This window comes from Chlamydotis macqueenii, chromosome 2 (assembly GCF_036417535.1).
Source record: "Chlamydotis macqueenii isolate bChlMac1 chromosome 2, bChlMac1.mat, whole genome shotgun sequence".
Lineage (NCBI taxonomy): Eukaryota > Metazoa > Chordata > Aves > Otidiformes > Otididae > Chlamydotis > Chlamydotis macqueenii.
Genome location: NC_141557.1, coordinates 47,547,485 through 47,564,961, shown reverse-complemented (window position 1 = coordinate 47,564,961; position 17,477 = coordinate 47,547,485). Strand labels below are relative to the sequence as shown.

The 17,477-nt window shown below is 35.3% G+C and overlaps 1 protein-coding gene across 1 annotated transcript in view; it reads left to right on the top strand.

The window, feature by feature from the left end:
* ULK4 (unc-51 like kinase 4) overlaps positions 1-17,477 on the top strand; it is a 255,975-nt gene that overhangs the window by 179,374 nt on the left and 59,124 nt on the right. Inside the window, exons 34-35 of the mRNA XM_086741634.1 lie at positions 7,412-7,578; positions 10,099-10,197. Of these exons, the coding sequence (XP_086597760.1) occupies positions 7,412-7,578; positions 10,099-10,197 (266 nt within the window). The remainder of the gene's footprint in view (positions 1-7,411; positions 7,579-10,098; positions 10,198-17,477) is intronic.

The window sequence follows — 17,477 nt, the reverse complement described above, 5'->3', positions numbered from 1 at the left end:
CTTGTTTTATTTAGGTTTTTTTTTTTTTTGCTGTGATGGAGGGCTATGCTTACAAGTACTACACAAATGACAAATCGAAAGACTGTATCAATAAAAATTCTTAAATCGATATGAAAAGAATGCAAGTTAGGTGTTTCATATAGGCACAATTGGGGACAGAAATATTTGAAATGTTGTCATAGTTTAGCCCCGCTTAGGACCAAGCTACGCAGTCTCTCACTCACTCCAACACAGAAGTATACTCTGTGAAGTCACTGCTTTACCTCCACCTTTATCCTTCCCCAGGTCTTCCAGGTAGAAGGGTCATTTGAGTGTGTGAATCTGCTTCAGACAAAATCAGATGGGTTAATGCAGACTGCCCGTTTTAACAGTTTAAAGCAGCCTAGCACAGCTTGTCATGGGAGACTAGGGAGTACTCGCATCCTCTCTCTGTCTCACACGTGTACACTCACACACAATTGCAGGGTAATAACCTCCAACAATTGAGCACTAGCAAACACCTGGGAAGAACTAGTGTTTGCAGTCAACAAAGCTATTTACAAAATTAATGTCTGTCAGGCAGCCTTAGCATTATACGCTACTGTATTGTCAGTTGCCTCTTGGGAATGGTAGCACTCCATTTTACATGCATCAAGGGCCTTACGCTCTCCGATTAACAAAAAAGCAGCCTATTTGTGTTGCACATAACATATGCATTAGTGACACAACTGGCAGCACATCTTATGACTCTGCAGGGTACTAAATTTCAGCTCTGGAGAGCAAAAACTTAATGTGAATAAATAATTTTAAAATTAATGTTTCTTCTATATCCAGTCCCACAAGCCACCTGATGTATTCAAAGTTTGTATGTACCTCTTCAGTGGATTCTGTTATTCTGTTACATTTTTCATTTATCTTTTTTGTAGTAAGTGTCCAATTATCCTCAGCTACTTACAGGACTTAAGAAGCAGATAGCATTTCTAGAGACTGTGCTGCCAACAGCATGGTATCAAAACAAATAAAATCTGACTGCTGAAATGAGACACTATTAATATCCTATCAATACTATGAATAGGTCCCCTGAACATCATTACAGTCCATAGTTATGTAGTATTTGCTCATATAGATTTTGGATTTTTTTTTTTCTGATAGAACTAGAAAGCGTTTGGATGTTCTTATAATTATTCTGGGGAGAAAGTTAACTTGTGATCCTTCATTCTATCCCTGTTGAACAAGTTTGTGTTCATGTCCAATGAGTTATACTCCTGCAAACGAGGACCATCTCAGTAAATCTTATCTAGAACAAAATCCCCTGCCTTCAAAACTTTGATGCTGTGTACCCATGTGTGCTGTGAACTTAGTTTCAAACAACTTGAATATCTTTTCTGACTTAATTATAGTATGGTTGGGTCTGACACAAAAACCTGACTTCAATTGAACTTTTGTCACAGAAACCTTAACCAGATTCTAAGATGGGAACCTCCTTTTTCTTTTTTCTTTTTCTCTTTTTGTTTACAAAAGCAGCAGCAAATCAGGAACTTCCAAAGGATGAGTGGTTATACTTTCAGAAATACCCTTCTTCTATGAGTGTCGTTCTAATCACATCTTTTCATAGAGAACAGTCAGTCTTACCTAGTTGGTATAATTTGTTATGTTTTACTATTTTTGTATTGACCAGTCAAGTATATTCAACAGTGTGTGATTTTATTATTCCTAAATTGTTCAAGTTGTATTTTTACTATCTTTTATTACACTCAGATTCTTTTTTTAATGGGAGAATCTACTTGGTTTTCTGTCTTTTAGTTGGCTGTTCTATACACCTGTAGGTCTTAATCATCTACATGTTTGTTCTATAGATTAAATTTTAGAAGAAAGTAAGTTTCTGTGTTGGCAACATTCTCTCTGACTGGGAAGAGTTTGACATAGTTCCAAGGGGCATCTTCAGTTCTGTGCTTTCTTCACAAGTGAGTGGTGCCACCTATAAACTGCCTTCTAACAATAACTGCTAAACGTTGCCAGTCCTGAAAATGTGAAGTAGAGCTGTGCTGTGCTTTGACAGAGCCAAAGCAGAAACATCTTGCTATTGAGAATGTCAAGTCTGTATTCCTCTCTAGTTGTAATAAAGGTGATAACTGGCTTTTCTTCCCTGGTTGCCATAATCCTTACAACATCCATTTTCCTGAGTGTGAGGGCAGGACTGCCTGCTCAGGCACCGCTGGTGAGAGCCCTACCTGCCGCGTGTGTTGGAAAAGCTGAGCCACAGACTCTTCCCACAAAGGGAAGCTCTGGACAGCCTTGAGGACTGCAGTGTGACAAATTCAAATGAATTTTTTTTACTCAAACCTAGTGATTTTTTATTCAGTTACAGAATGTCCAGTCATTGTCCTGGTACTAGGAATAGACTATCCAATGTTTGCAAAATTTTCTTCTTTAGATGCTGTTGATTTTTAAGATCAGAATACAAAATAATTTTCGGGGCATCAGTCGTGCAATTGATATGTTCAACAGCCCTATGATTTTCTTTCCACTGGATCTGACATACATAACTCACCAAATCTTGAAATTAATGGTGATCTCATTTTCTGTCCTAGTTTGTTCTTCCCTGAAGAATGTTATAGTACTAATACAAATAGTTCCTTAAATGTAAACAATAATAAAACCCAAACAAAAATAACAATAAAAGCAACAAACCTCTTTAAAAATGCCATTACCCTAAAGATACTATTTGCTTTATGTTGCCTGTTTTCAATTGTTCAAAAGAGGAAAACTTGAGTAGTAGAGCTGTGATGCAAAGAATGCAAATCTCAGGTTTAGGTAGGTAAATAAGGTTTTATAAAGAATCTTTATGACAATGTGCATTATCTTAAGTGCTCAGGTACTGAGGAGCTAATTCCTGTGTGAAAGAATCTGCCAGACTACAGTCCTGTGTTGTTTCTTGGCAATATTTTTGAGTTTTATCATTGTTAAAAAGATTATGAAATACGTTTTCCAGATAGTCTGGTGGTATTGTTTTTGGTTTCCAATATGTTATTATTTTGAGTCATAAAAAAAAAAAAAAACAAAAAACATCCATGCAGGTCCACTCTGTAAGTAAAAGAAATAAGAAAAGTCTAGCAAAAGAAAAAAAAAATATATATATTTTCAGTAATATCCCTGGGGAGTCAGTTGTGTAGATGTGATACAAATGGGAAAAACAGCTCTCCAGAGAGCAAGGTGTAGAAAGGAACAAAAAGAAACCTTTTTTTTTGCTGGGCTGAGGGTTTTGCTCCTGGCTGCTTGGCTGCACAGTGGCATTGTCTGGAGGAAGTGCACCTGCTCTAACATTTTCTTCAGCTGGAAGCAGACAGGTGTGTTGAATGCTCTAATTGCTGGTAGGTATGAAAGGATTGCCTAGAAGATTGCTTCCTAGGCTGTCCTTTGATGTTCTGTATGATTTGGAAGTGAAGATTTCTTTTCCTTTATCCATCTTGCTAATAGGTGAGAATAAAATATCTCCTCTCAGCTTTCATTCCAGAAGGTATGATAGCGTATTCTGTCCGATTAGCTGTATCACGGGCCAAAAGACTCCTTTTATCTTTTGAAAAGATTTGTAAAACACAAGCATAATAATCACAGTCCACATTCAGAAAGCACTATCAGCGACGTGTTCAGTTCATTGCAGGGGTCTCTGGGCAGGAGAAATACTCTGCTGTGAACACTAGGTTTGTCAAATGCTATGAAAATGTGACTAGGAATTTTGGATCCAATCCTTTTAATATGTATTATGAATCTTGGACTGCAATTAGAACAGGTTCTTTGTTTAATTCCAGTTATGTTAATTAATAAACAAAATAATTCTAATACAAAATCCAAGTTTTGTGTTAGTTTTCTGCAAAATTAGAATAGGAGAGAACTGCATTGAGGCGTATGTTTTGAAGATCCTCCTTTTACAAATAAATATAAGGCATGACTAGTGCACTATGAAGTATTGTAGTAAATCCAAACTGTAACTATAGCTATAAATGATATGACATCATATTTTTTAATTCTGTGCTGAAATTTGCGAATTAGTAGAGTAACAAAAAAAATCTATACGTTAGTTAATAAGTTTTTACTTAAGTCCTTTAATAAGAAATATGAAATTCAGCCCAGCTGAAAGAAATTATGATACATTACATTAACCCATTTAAACTGTCACTAGCACTTTTCTCTTGACAAAGTGGACTGTTAACAATATACTTGGAAGTACCAGAATACTTAAAAATACATACCTACTCTCAGTAGAACAATCTTTCTCAATTTAAATGGGTTTAGCTCTCCACTATGATGCAGAATTCAGATTCAGATCCACCACTTCCAACGTTCAGGAGTGCATGGGGTATACCTTTTGAATCAGAGCCTATTTTATTTTCTAATCAATGGATGAGAATTACTGTGTAAGAAACTTTTGTCTGTTAAATATGCCTCAGAATTATGTTGTCTGAAGTTTTTAAAGATAAATATTGGTTTAGGCATTATTAGAAATTAAGAAACATGTGGTTCTTGAATAATTTGTAAAATCTGGCAGAAAATCTTTAATGTATCTTCTGAAACTTAGACATCCATATGTAATTTTTATATTATGGCTTACTGAATTATGAATGCAGTTTATTTTTTTGAGAATTGCTTCCTCTTTTTTCAGACTATCTATTGTGAGAGCCAGTTTTTGGAATGCTGAGACATATCGGCCTTGAACTTTATAGCTATTTTTTGAGTAAGTGGGTTACAGTGCCAATGGCCAAGGCCTTTAAATTTCTATTGAATTTTGTCATGTTCACGGTAAATTATACCAGCTTCCTAACTTTCTTTTCTGATGGCAAGGAATGTGTATTTTGTGTTGTGGTGTAAGCAAGGGGTGTATTTACATGTCTACAATTGTGGTCTCCAATTTTCATTTTGTTATCACACAGTAAAGTGTTTTAAAGAACATGTCTGGAACTTTATTTAGTTGGCAAGAGGTCAGGCTGGTGTGTATTTGTTTTTTTTATCTATCGAACCAAGTGTTTATCAGGTTTCTGAATGAATCATGCAATGTGTTAGGGAACGTTTTGCACCAGTGTTTTATTTTACATGTCTTTATAATGAAGTTTTGATGTGTTAAACCTTCCGAAGGTATTTTACATCCAGGAAAAGTGTTGGTTTTTTTTTTTTCCCCAGAATTTCCAAATTTAACATGCATATGTTTGTACGTATAACTTCATGTGAGCATGTAACTACCTATATAAAATTCACTAATTCTGATGTTTCCATTGACTAAGTAAATGTGAATATTCTGGTGTATTTCATGTGTTTAGAGGTGAAGTTGCTAATACGTATGCCCTTAGGATGTAAATACTTCAAGAAAATAAAGTCTAGATGATTATATTATTCATGTCTCGATGGGTGGAGAGAAGGTTGAGCATCCCCGTTCACCAAACAACAGGAGTGAGGCAGTTGTGAGACTCAGACTGATACAGTAAAGAGCATAAACAAGTAATTCTCTTCAAAGTTGAAAGGATTGCAGATGAGAGTCGTGGATCCTCTTGTTTGGTTCACTACTAGTCATTCCCTATTTAGTGCTAAAAATACAAAGAGGACTACTGCCTAAAAATTCTTTGTGACCCATGCAAGGCCTTAATTTGAAAGTGGCCTTCTCAGTGTTAATCTGCAAGTCACTGTCTTAAGAGTTATATGTAAGCCATCTAGAAATAATAGAGGTGACTCATTCATTCTGATGTGGCTGTGGGTTTTGTGGTCGTATACGGGGAAAAACAGAGTGTACTTGGACACATCCCTACAGGCAGTTTTGCAGACCTCGCTTTGATAGGGACCAAGTCTTACTGTACTGTTTTCTTAGGTTTATTCTAATTTAGCCTGGTGAAAAAAGGCATAGAATAACCACAAGTTTTGTATCAGGTACACATACAATTATGTCTGTTTTTTTTTTTCTTCTTGGTGGGTATTGATGACATCACTTAAATATGTCTATGCACGCTATCTCATTTTTCTATGAAATGTTCAGAACTGCAGCAGAAACTGTACTTTAAAAAAGGAGGAGGAAATTAAATGTGTGAGATTAGATTGATATAATTTTGAGAGTTTGGTTTATGCAGACAAAAAACCCAGGAACTGTAGTCCATCAATCAAACTGTTGTGGAAGAATAATGCTAGTAATCATAGAAAACACAAAAAGATGTGAGATATAAGAAGAGTACAAATCTTAATAATCCTGACCCGTAACTGTATTCTAAATGAATGTTTTTGTGTTTAATTTCCTGAGGAATGTATTAAGGATGATGAAAAGGGGAGGAGAATATTTCATGGAAGTTTAGTTACTTGATGGGGCAGCTTTCAAAGCAAAAATAGTTCAACAGCTCACAGATTTGACTATTCTTGAAAGCTGGATGGTGTAATTACATATTGTGTTCTACAATGTCTCACTTTAATCTTGTAGTGATGTTTGTAAAAATATATGCAATTACTTTTTTTAAAGAAGAACTTGTAAAAGGAGTCTTTTTACTTCAGTAAAATCAGTGAAATATTTAGATTCATAGAATCATAGAATGGTTTGGGTTGGAAGAGATCTTCAAAGGTCATCCAGTCCAACTCCCCTGCAAGGAGCAGGGACATCTTCAAATGGGGACTAGAAACTAATGTACTACAATATTACTACAAAAGCATTCCCAAGTCACAGTATGAGTAATTAATTGCCAGTGTAAAAGAAGATCGTTTACAAACATGATTATGTTTTTGGTGAGGAATGAAGTATCTTTCATTCCTTATGAAACTCTGAAAGAAAAAGATTAAGATCAAATATAATGAACTCAGTCACTTTGTATTTGAAAGAAAGAAGGTATTCAAGATAAGAAAGTATTTTCAGGAAACTTTTTACTACCACCCATCAAACAAATCTTAATAGCATTTATGGTATAGTATTCAGTATTTCATTTATAATGCTCTTGTGAATATAATTATGATGGGCATTAACACTGTTGAATTCTACCATTAGTGCAGATGGGGAAGGCTGTAATTGGCAGAGCAGTTAAGAAAGAAAACTTTAGTCTCCAACCTCAAGTAATTTGTAACAGCCTGGAGAAATTGCTTAATTCTTGTGACTGGGAGTGTAATGAAGGAGGCTTGTGTACCAGCATGCTACAGAAAAGTATGGGATTCAAAGTATGTATTTAATGAATGTTACTTAATTTTCCATGCAGTTAGAAAATGTGATTGTGTCAGTTTAGCTCTCTTTATGAGCTGCTCCAAACAGAAGAGGAGGTAATTATAATAATGGAGAAAAAGAGGATATTTATTAAATAGTCTTAATGTATATGAAATTTGATTTTATGCTAATCTATTATTTTTAACTGGGCTACCTTCCACATTGTTCTTTTCCTGATAGTCTATTTCTTTTTTTTTTGTCTCACTTTCTATGTAGGACTGGCTCCTCATGTTTGTAATCTCCTAATAGAAACTGTGACTCTGTACTTGGAGGCAGATGATAAAAGCAGCACCATGACAGCAAATGCACTGCTTCTGTCCTTGCTTGACATTTTGCACTGCATGTTGAAGTATACAGCAAACATTGTGCGCCAGACTTTACAGGTATGCAATCTATTTCCTGGGGTCATCACCATCTTAAACAATTTTTTAGATAACTTCCTGTTATCCTAATAATGACATTTCCACATTCCATTTCTAGGAATATTTGCTTTGTTTTTAAATGGTCTGCAAAATTGCTAAGTTAATCAACTGGAAGCAATTTCTGTTTTTTAAGCTGCAAACAACAGCAGTACTCTTTGTGTTAGGTTTTTAATGTTCTCGGGATTATTCGCTGAAAAACAGAGAAGCCTGTTAGGTCCAGCGTGTCTGGAGGATAGAGATTCGAAAGATTGCAGTCAGGTTTTATTGAATTTCGGGACGTAGCTTCTTTATTCTGAAAAGGTCCTCCTCTGTGGATTTGGGTTTTTTTTTTTTTGCTTGACTGGATTTTGGGGGGGGGGGGTTAAAGAGGTTTCCTGTATGGTGCGAGTGTTCAAAATTGAGCTTTTTTTTTTTTTTTTAACACAGATTTACATAATCGGTTGTATTATCAACCAGATAGTTAATGGAGAAGTGTTGATTAGGGTTTTTAATTTTTTTTTTTAAAGAAACTAAATATAGAACTGATAGTACAATACCTTGTCTTTTTTGAGTCCTCAATAGCCGCTTCTGTAATGCATTTCAAATTTTGTAGGATAATTGCTGATTGTCATATTGTTGGGAGCACTCATGTAATCAGAGAGCTAAATTTTGTACTTATGCTTCATGCAACAGTGGTTAGGCCAATTGTACTGAAGGACACATATGAGAAGAGAGCATCTTGCACATGGATTGGTACTATTAGTGAAACTAATTGTTTTTGTTTAGATACAAAATTAAATCTGTTAATTCAAAGCCAAATTCTGTTCTGGCTTTGCATGAATACATCAGTTGATTGATGCACTAAAACTCCAGCTCCAGTTTTGTTCATCTCTAGTCAAAGTAATGTGCTTTGCTCTGGAAAGCTAATGGGTAAAAAGAGACAGCTGGAAAACTGAGTTTTGAAGCATAGCTCTGCCCTCTACCCCTATAAAACGAATTTTATGGTGATGTTACTTGCATTGGCATACTTGTCTCAGAAATTCTCGTCACAGGGCCCCTGTGGCTTCTACAGCTGCCTCAGTACACATGCCCTATTGAATGACGGCCATTAGTTGGTGACTGCTATTTACCATACATCTACTTAATAGTCCACTATCTGCTCACTAAATGCATCACTGCAGTAATATTCTTGGACTGGTTTTGTAGGGGTGTTCTAAAAAAGATACCTTCTAAAACAGACCTTGAAATGGAGAACCAAATTTTCTCATATTATCCATTTTTTGAGGCTTAAGTTGACTTTTACAGATGGTACTACTTCCACTTGGATCCTTTTTATTTAAGCTTTTTATATATAAAGTGATAACTTTATCCAGCAGCATAGACAAAACATGGCACCACTTTTCCGTTGCATTTCAGTACTTTGTGCTGAATGGTGCCAATAGCTTCAGCTTCATTCAAGAATTTGCTCTCTGTTGTCCAACTTGTGTTTTGGTACAAAGGTTGAGATTAATTCACATATCTGTTTGGGGTTTCATCACATCATGTTCCACAGATGATCCACAGTAGCTGAAAGTAATTTGCAGTCTCAATTTGAGAAGGAGACTCTATTTAGTGACTTAATGTAGATTTAAGCGTGGTGTATTGTGTATCCTTTATATACATAGGTAAAGTATAATTCCTTTAGTGATATTGTTAATTCTCTTTCCAAAACCACTAAATTTATAAAAGTTAAAGTAAGTAGTCAAACATCCCTGATGGAGGATGTCTTTCTTCTCATCCAAGCGCTAAACACAAAAAGGTGTTGTAAATTTTGTAAATTTTGCTGAAGTGAAGGTGGCTTACTTGCCTTTCTTAATCAGTATAGACACTCAATTTTTTCATCTTCTTTGCACTATGACTTTTTACTCTTCTTGGACTTCAGCATTCCAGGTTATTGTGGTGAGTCTTAGTGAGGGACATACCAATATGTCTTATCACCTGGAGAAACAGCTCTTCAAATCTCTCTTTTTTTTCAAAATTCTTTCCAGAAGAAAAAAATTGGACAGTATGGTTGAGAATCCTAACATTTGTCACCTTGATTTTCTTGGTTTGAGTTGCACTTAAAATTGTTCCTAATAAAGGAAAAGAAAAATAGTTGAAATTTAATGTTAAAATAGTCATGTCATATTGAAAGAGAATACAAACACGTAAAACATTTATGGCTTTAGAGATATCTTTTGTGTATGCAGTTTATAGCATTTTACAGAAGAAATGTCATGTAGGTCCGTATATTCAGCCTGTGCAGAATGGGCACGACAGCATGAGACACTCTTGCTTTGTGCTTAATGTTGCAGACACAGGGAGTGTAACTGCTCTTTGGAGCCCATGAATACTTAACTAGAAAAGAGTGTACACATCTCCTTCAAACTTCTTTTCAAACTTTGACCACCTAATGGACCTTATTTGTTTCTCATAACAGAACAGTCACCAACATTGCTTTTTATTTTTCCTCATCTTATTAAGGCACAGAAATCTGGCGCAGGAGGAGACACGCAGGCTGCTGAAGACCTTCTGCTTATCAATAAACCCCTGATGGACCTAATTAGCCTGCTTATTCAACTGGTGAGAATTTGCTTGTTTGTAAGCCTTTTGGAGTGTTGCTGAAGTTGGATTTATTCAGCAGAATTCAACATCTTGGAACTCTGTTTGCTAGTTTTTCATTGTTTATAAGCTCCCACTTATTACAAAGGAAGGATTCTAACAATTTTCAAGAAATTGTAGGTCACAGTGATGTCAGAGTAAGTCTGTCTCAAGCATAGAAGTAGGATGAGGGGCAGGCTGCAGATTCTCTGTTGGGGATACGTACATGTAGCCAAATCTTAGCCCTTTTAGTGATCGCTGCACAGGGGAAGGGTGCTATTCAAAATATGAAAACAAGTACTGCTACCATTAGAAAAGTCAGTAAACCTAAAATTAGTTTGCAGTGAGTGATAACTTAATATTGTTTTCTTGGTTTTGAGCCTTCTCAGTTTTTCTCAAGGGTTTAGTTTTATTTTAACATAATCCTGAGGGATTTAGGAGGGGAAATTGTCCCTGGTGGTCAGTAAACGTCTTTGAAGTCAATTTGTTTAAAGTCAGTCTTTTCCAGGGTTTACTAGGTGTTGCAACACTGCATTGAAATCTCCACAGAGTGCTGTATTGTGGCCCTGACTCATCCCATCAGCTCAACCTCCATCATACTGTGCCAGAGATTTGTATTGGCTCTGTGTGTAATAGCTTGTGGTAGAGGAATTCTTCTTGAGCCGGACAGGGTTTTTAGAGGCTGCCTCAGCCTTTTATTCAACATAAAGCCATTAAAATGGTATGTGAGAATTTCCCTGTGGCATATCACTCTATCTTTTCCAGGTTATTTCAGATAGAGGCATTTCAGATTCACTATATTCTCTTCCAGACCCGTTTTTGTTTGTTTGTTTTTTTTTTTTAATTTAAATATAGGTTTTCAGATGTATTGTGATATGAATACACATGAATATATGGCTCTTTTACTATCTTTAGCGCTGTCTATCATCTTCTATTTTGGGGAAGAGTGTGATTCCTTTTTTATTAATTTTTGACATTTTACTTGATGCTAAGTCCTCCTTTGATGGTTTTATTTTAACCAACTATTGACAAAGGCTTTTTGGAAATGTTCACTGAATGGCCTAAAACACAGTGACTGAATTTCAACTACGTAATATTTAATCTTTATCAATTTTTAAAATTTATTTTCTATTATTTTTTTTAAATCACTATGTATTGGAAATAGTAAGACATGATGAGATGCAAATGTTCCTTTAAAGTGAAACTAATAATAAATTTTAATTCCATTAACTCTCTAAAGAACGGAAAATTAAAGGCCAAGCTTTACTCAGCCTATACCACCTGGAAGTCTTTTATAAGTTTTTAATTAAAGGATAGGATAATTGTATAGTTAGTATGTATTGATTAGATTCTGACTTCTTGCCCTTGTATTTCAGAAGCATGGCTGCAAATTACCACTAGGTTTTACTTTGTTCTGTGTTTTTTTTCTACAGGTTCTGGTATGTTTAAAATGCTTATTTAAAATCTGCTGAATTTAACATGCAAGTAAAGAGTAAAGATCATTGGTGCTGCTTCTTTTTTTATTTATTTGATTTTGAATTTTGTTAAAGATTTTGTAAAAGTGAGGGATTTTCTCCTGTAATGTGTATGTGTTGTTGTTTACGTACGTGCACTTGATTGGATATATGAAAGTTATTTCAGATAGGTTTGTTAAATTCTGTGTCCTTTATCCATTGCTGTATGAAACATTTCCTGTTATTTGAGTGAGTTTGAACAACGGAAAAATAATTTTAACATTTAGGATCCATTTGTTTAAAATGTTTTATGCTCTGATCTCTTTAAATAGGACTAGATTCTTTGCGAAGTCTAGTGGGTCTCTCAAGATCTGTACTCTCCCTAACCCTCAAAAAGACTTAGGTCTACCTAAGCTTAAGTTCTGTGAGGCTGCCAACAGTAGTTCTCTGTATTCATTGAGCTGTGTGGCTACGTAGCCTTTATTACTGTTTTGAGGCATTCAGTTCCTTGTGAACTTCATTTTCTGGAGATAATGCAAGTCTTAAATTCTGAACTAACCATCACTTTAAGATATTCAGTTGAATTTATTTTCTCTAATTTGCTTATTTCTACCCGTCTTGCCATACCTATAGTTTCTTGTGTTACTTTGAATAATTGCTTTCCTTCATTGATATGTATATCCCTCAACTAAATGGTTGTTCCAAGCCCCATTGACTTGTCTATCTATTTGTTTTCCTCGAGTTCTACATGTTTATCTCTCTTAATAATCCCTCAAAAATCAATGTCAGTTAAACTTGAAAATGTCAAGAACTTAGAATCAATTTTTTTTCCTTTTGTAATTGTGATTTAGTCTTTCACTAACAAGTGTAAAGCAAGTGTAGGAAACCTAGATTGCATATAAATGAAACTTCAGAGGTTTTAAGAACACAAAAGAAGAAATAATTACAAATTCTGTCATGCAGAAAACACTACAAATATGGAGAATTCAATATTTAATTCCATGATCAGTCTGCCTTTAATTGATCAATAAGAGGAAAATAAATTGAGCATTTAGTCTTCTGCTTGGAAACTTTGTGTTTAAAAATTAATTAGTCTTAGCTTTTTTGTATAATTTTTCTCCACTTGAACATAAGTGTAATTTGATTATTGTACTGAAACTTGCAGCAGTTACAGAAGATAGAAAATACCTTTTGCTTTTTGGTGTACCATTATACTGGGGGAAAAAAAAAGAATGTTTACTTACTTTTGAAGTCACTTCATTGTGGATTTACAGAAACTTTCTGAAACCTTGCCTGTACCTATAAAAATGAGTTTCATTTCTCTGTAGATCCTAGATGTAGATCCTCCAGTCTTTTCTGCAGCCTACCAGGCTGCTGGGAGAGAACTCTTCTTGTCTTTTGGTGCTAGGCTTCTTCATTGTAGTATTACTAGTGAAATTTGTAGTTGATTACTGTGCTTTGTATTTTACTGTTGAAAGACCAGTTAATCATGTGCAAGCATGAAGAGTATAAATATGAAGCATCAGTGCACATGGATGAATGAGATAATATCTTCTAGATCCTTTCTGTTTCTACATTGCACTGGCTCAAAGACTGTGCCCTGACTTCAGTTTCAGAGCACGTGAAGGTATTTGTCAATGAATAATGAAAATGACTGCAAAAGAATGATAGACTGTAGAATTTTATTTCACATTTCTTAGGAATACAGACAGTTCTGTGGTCAGAGTGGAAAGACATATGTTTATTTCTTGTATTGTATAATGTATTGCTGTTACGTATTTGAAATGTTAGCTGCAAATTGTATTCTAAGAATTCTCTTCTACAGAGCTGTCCTTAAGAAAAAACCAAAACAACAACTCACAAACAACCTTTCCCCCTAACCCCCCCAAAAAAATCAGAACCAAAAGCACACCAGAGGAAATAGGAATATATTATCACAAGCAGAGAATTTCAGAATGGGGATTTAGTTTCTCAGCAATTAGGCTAGAATAAAATGAACTGAAAATATATTCTTTCAAAAAATATTTTCCCTTAGGTAGGAGGACAACAATTTTGCCCTAAGCCAAAATATAATTTTTTTTTCATTTTGAACTTTTCATATTTACTAATAAGAATAGCATAGTAAAGTTAGCAGATTTAATAATGATGTTTTGCTTTTACATTTTATTCAATGTTTGCAAAATAATCTTTTCTATAGTTCCCAATGGTGCTTCCTTCACAGCACATTCTGTAATCACATTACTGATCTAATGAACATCTATCTCTTACCGAAATAAACTCTCTTTGTGTATAACCTTATTAATGCACTGAAATAGTGTCCCCTCTGGGTAATCCAGACGGTTTCATTGTGGCTCTAAAATTAGATGCTGTAACAACTCTGATGGTGTGAAAACTGCCACTTCAGCTCAAATAATCACGTTTCTTGCAATAGTTTGCAATTCATGTACACACACTTCAGCTCGATTCAAAATGAAGGCATATTTGACAACAGACTGCAGAAATATAGATGTGTAATAACAAGAAACTTCCTGCTCTTCACCACATTAACCTTCAAATACACAGAGCAGGTTCTGTCTAAAAAGGAAGAGAAGTAGAATTTTGTATTATGAGCCTGTTTACAGGAGGTTATAACATGGCCATAAAAATTAAGTAAAAGGTAATACACAATCTTCATTGCAAAAAAGTATTATCATGAAGCATTGTTGTAAAATTTTAAATAAATCTACAGTTCTGAGTTAGAGAATGGCAAAAATTATTACGCTATCTGTTCAGTAATTTATTTTAAGGTGCTGGATTTTCTTCAAGCTATACACTAGCCCAGAATATTAAGAGCTGCAAGGAGGAGGACTACTAATGTTTCTACCTTGCTGAAGGGCTGAATCCATAATCTACTGCAAGACTGATAAAGCAAAAAGAAACAAAAAGCAACTAGTGGGTTTTTTTTCATGTAATTATGAAATACTAAAGGTATTTTCTTAAAGAGTTAGAACTTTAATTTTTCATGGGTTTCTCCTCCCCTGAAAGAACAAGAACTTAAGTAGCTGCTGTTGTGAAAAACTATAGATGTATGTCAAAGACTTGAAATATACTCCTTCATATCAGATGGAATTGTTCCGATTAGAAAAACAATTGGAATGTTGTTCCAGCTGATTAAGAGATGGACCATCTCTCTATGTTCTTTTGTCTAGCAACATGATTGTAGCTTTGCTGTTCTTATTAGACATGACATACTATTTACTTGAAAGCTGAATTTTCATTCCTTGGTTTTCTATACTCAGAGATATTTGTTATATTTTGTCATTGCTTTTGTTCATACTAATAATTTTCTTCAGATCCCCTACTCTTTATAACCATTAATGAAAGTACTAATGCTGACTGGCAGCCAATGTTAAATTTCAGGTTACCGACTTACGACTTTTGACATCTAAATCGTTACTTGTCAGTAGTGAAACAGCAAAGTGATGAGAGTTATAGAGAAAAATGCTAATACAGACATACTTAAATAGGGACATTGTTGAGAGTTCCTCTTCCGCCTCAATTATTGATGGGCTAGACTGTAGGCCAAGGGTTCTCATCCTTTCCAGAGTAAAATATGGTCTTTCCTATTCCCAGCTTGTTTTCCTATTTGTCCAAGACCTATGCTGCTATATTGCTTTACCCTGCAGTTTTCCAGAATGACAGCAACTTGCTCCCAAACTCTGGATAGCACTGAAGCTCAAACAGACTCTGGTGAAACAGAGGAGCAGAAAAACCTGAAGTACAAGAGGTGACGAAGGACTTCATTGGCATTTGTAATTGAATAGGATAATGTCGTGGCTAGCACGTACTGTGAACCCTGGAGTGATACTGGTGGCTAGGTTTGGAGGATGGTCACTAACAGCTTGGTATCCTGTGAAGACCAAGCGTATCTAATGCCAAGACATATTGGATGGAGAGATTCAAGGTCTTCCTTTTTCTTGTTGAGGGACTAAGAAGCAAGAGTGGTAAGAAGGTGGGCATGCCAGGAGGAGATAAGCAGAGCCACTGCCCCAAGCCCAGCTGCTCCTTACCAAGGGCAAAATGTTGCACTGTTTCACTAAGTAGGGACTCCTGCTGAAGACAGCCTTCCTTGGGAATAATGCTAATGGGTTGGACTTCCTCATTTGCTTCCTTGGAAGTCACGTACCCTCCTGGTCTCAGGAAGAACTGCAAAGGACATGGTGCTTCATGTGTTTCTTCATGCAAGGTTGTTGTAGGGACAGTCCTCCGTAAAGAGTAACGCCTCTCCACTCCTCTGTTTGATGTTTAGTGAATAGCTCAGAAAAAGACCGTAGGAACGGTCTCACTTCCAAATATGGCTGTTGTGATTACTGATTACACATGGGATTTTGTGCTTGTGGAGCCCAGGGAGCTAGCCTACACCACAATACCAGGGCAAGGATGTATCTGTCCAAAATGTTCACTGATGATTTTTTTAAATTATTTTTTGGTTTTGATTAGCCAACAAACAACACTTGGAAAATGACTGTAGTTCTTGTACTGTGATTTCCCTCAGGGACCAGTTGATATATCTGTCTACACTGAACTAGTAACAAACTGTAAGTTAGAGTGCTGCTTTTAAAAGGAATAAGAGAGATATGTTAAAGTAGTTTAATTTTTCCTTCCTTTATCTAATAGCAGGGGTTTTTTTTCTGTGAAGGAAATACAAGGCAGCTCAAAGCCCCCGGTGAGATCAGTGAATTTTATTTTTTGACTTGATAAGGATTGAAGGTATAAATGGAGCTATAAAGCTTGTTACTATTTGCAGCTTTTCCTCCTTTTTAGCCTTGCTGTTTATGTTCATGATGTTATTAGATAATTCTGGGTGTTGGAAAGAAAACACTCAAATAGGTGGCATTTAGATTGTAATGAAGAAAAACCATCCAGCAAAATTGTGGAAGAAATAGCTGCTGTGGTCCTGTCACTTGCATAGCATTAGCTCAAATAGAATGTGATATGTCTTGGGGCTATGTATTCAGAGCTTACATCTCAGTTCAGTCTGTTTTAAACAGCCAGCTCTATGAAGCTAATGGAAAACAGGATTGTGTTTGCATGCAGATCCCTGGGGAATTGTTTCTTGAATATTTAAGGAGCATATGTCTGATGATAAGTTCTGAGATTGCTTTAAAGTAACTGTATGGGCTTTCCTTGGGAAGTTCATACTGTAGATTAAATAAGTAATCATTATCGAAATGGTTGGGCATATTATATAAATGGTTGGACAGATTATATAAATTATTTCCTTTTTATTATCAGTAAGGATAGTCAGTTAACTGTACTTTAATCTAGCTTCTTTGTATTTAAATAGTATTTTTGGAAGTAAAAAAACTGAGTAGGAGTAATGAGGTGTTTTTACACTTCTATACCTTAGTGGTTGGGACCAAAATTGGTATCTTTTGTTCAGTTCATAGGCTGTAAGGCCAGAAAAGATTCTTGTAATCATTTAGTCTAGGATCTAGACATAGGACTTTCCTAAATTAATTCCTTATTATAGTAAAGAGTTTTGTTATTTTTTTAGAAAAAAAAAATTATTGTGATGTTCTCCATCACAGGCAATTTATATCTGTCTCAGTTCTAAGGCAGTTGCTTCAGCAGTTAATCGCTCTTATTAAAGAAAGAAAGAAGGAAATCAAAGTATTATCTTCTTTTTGATCTGAATTGCTTTAGATAAAGTTTTGAGCCATCGTCTCTTACCAGTCCTTTTTCAGGTAAAGGAATTAACCTATCCTGAGCCTGCTTTTTCTCACATGTAACCAGAAAAATATCATCAAGTGCCTCTTACAGCTTTGA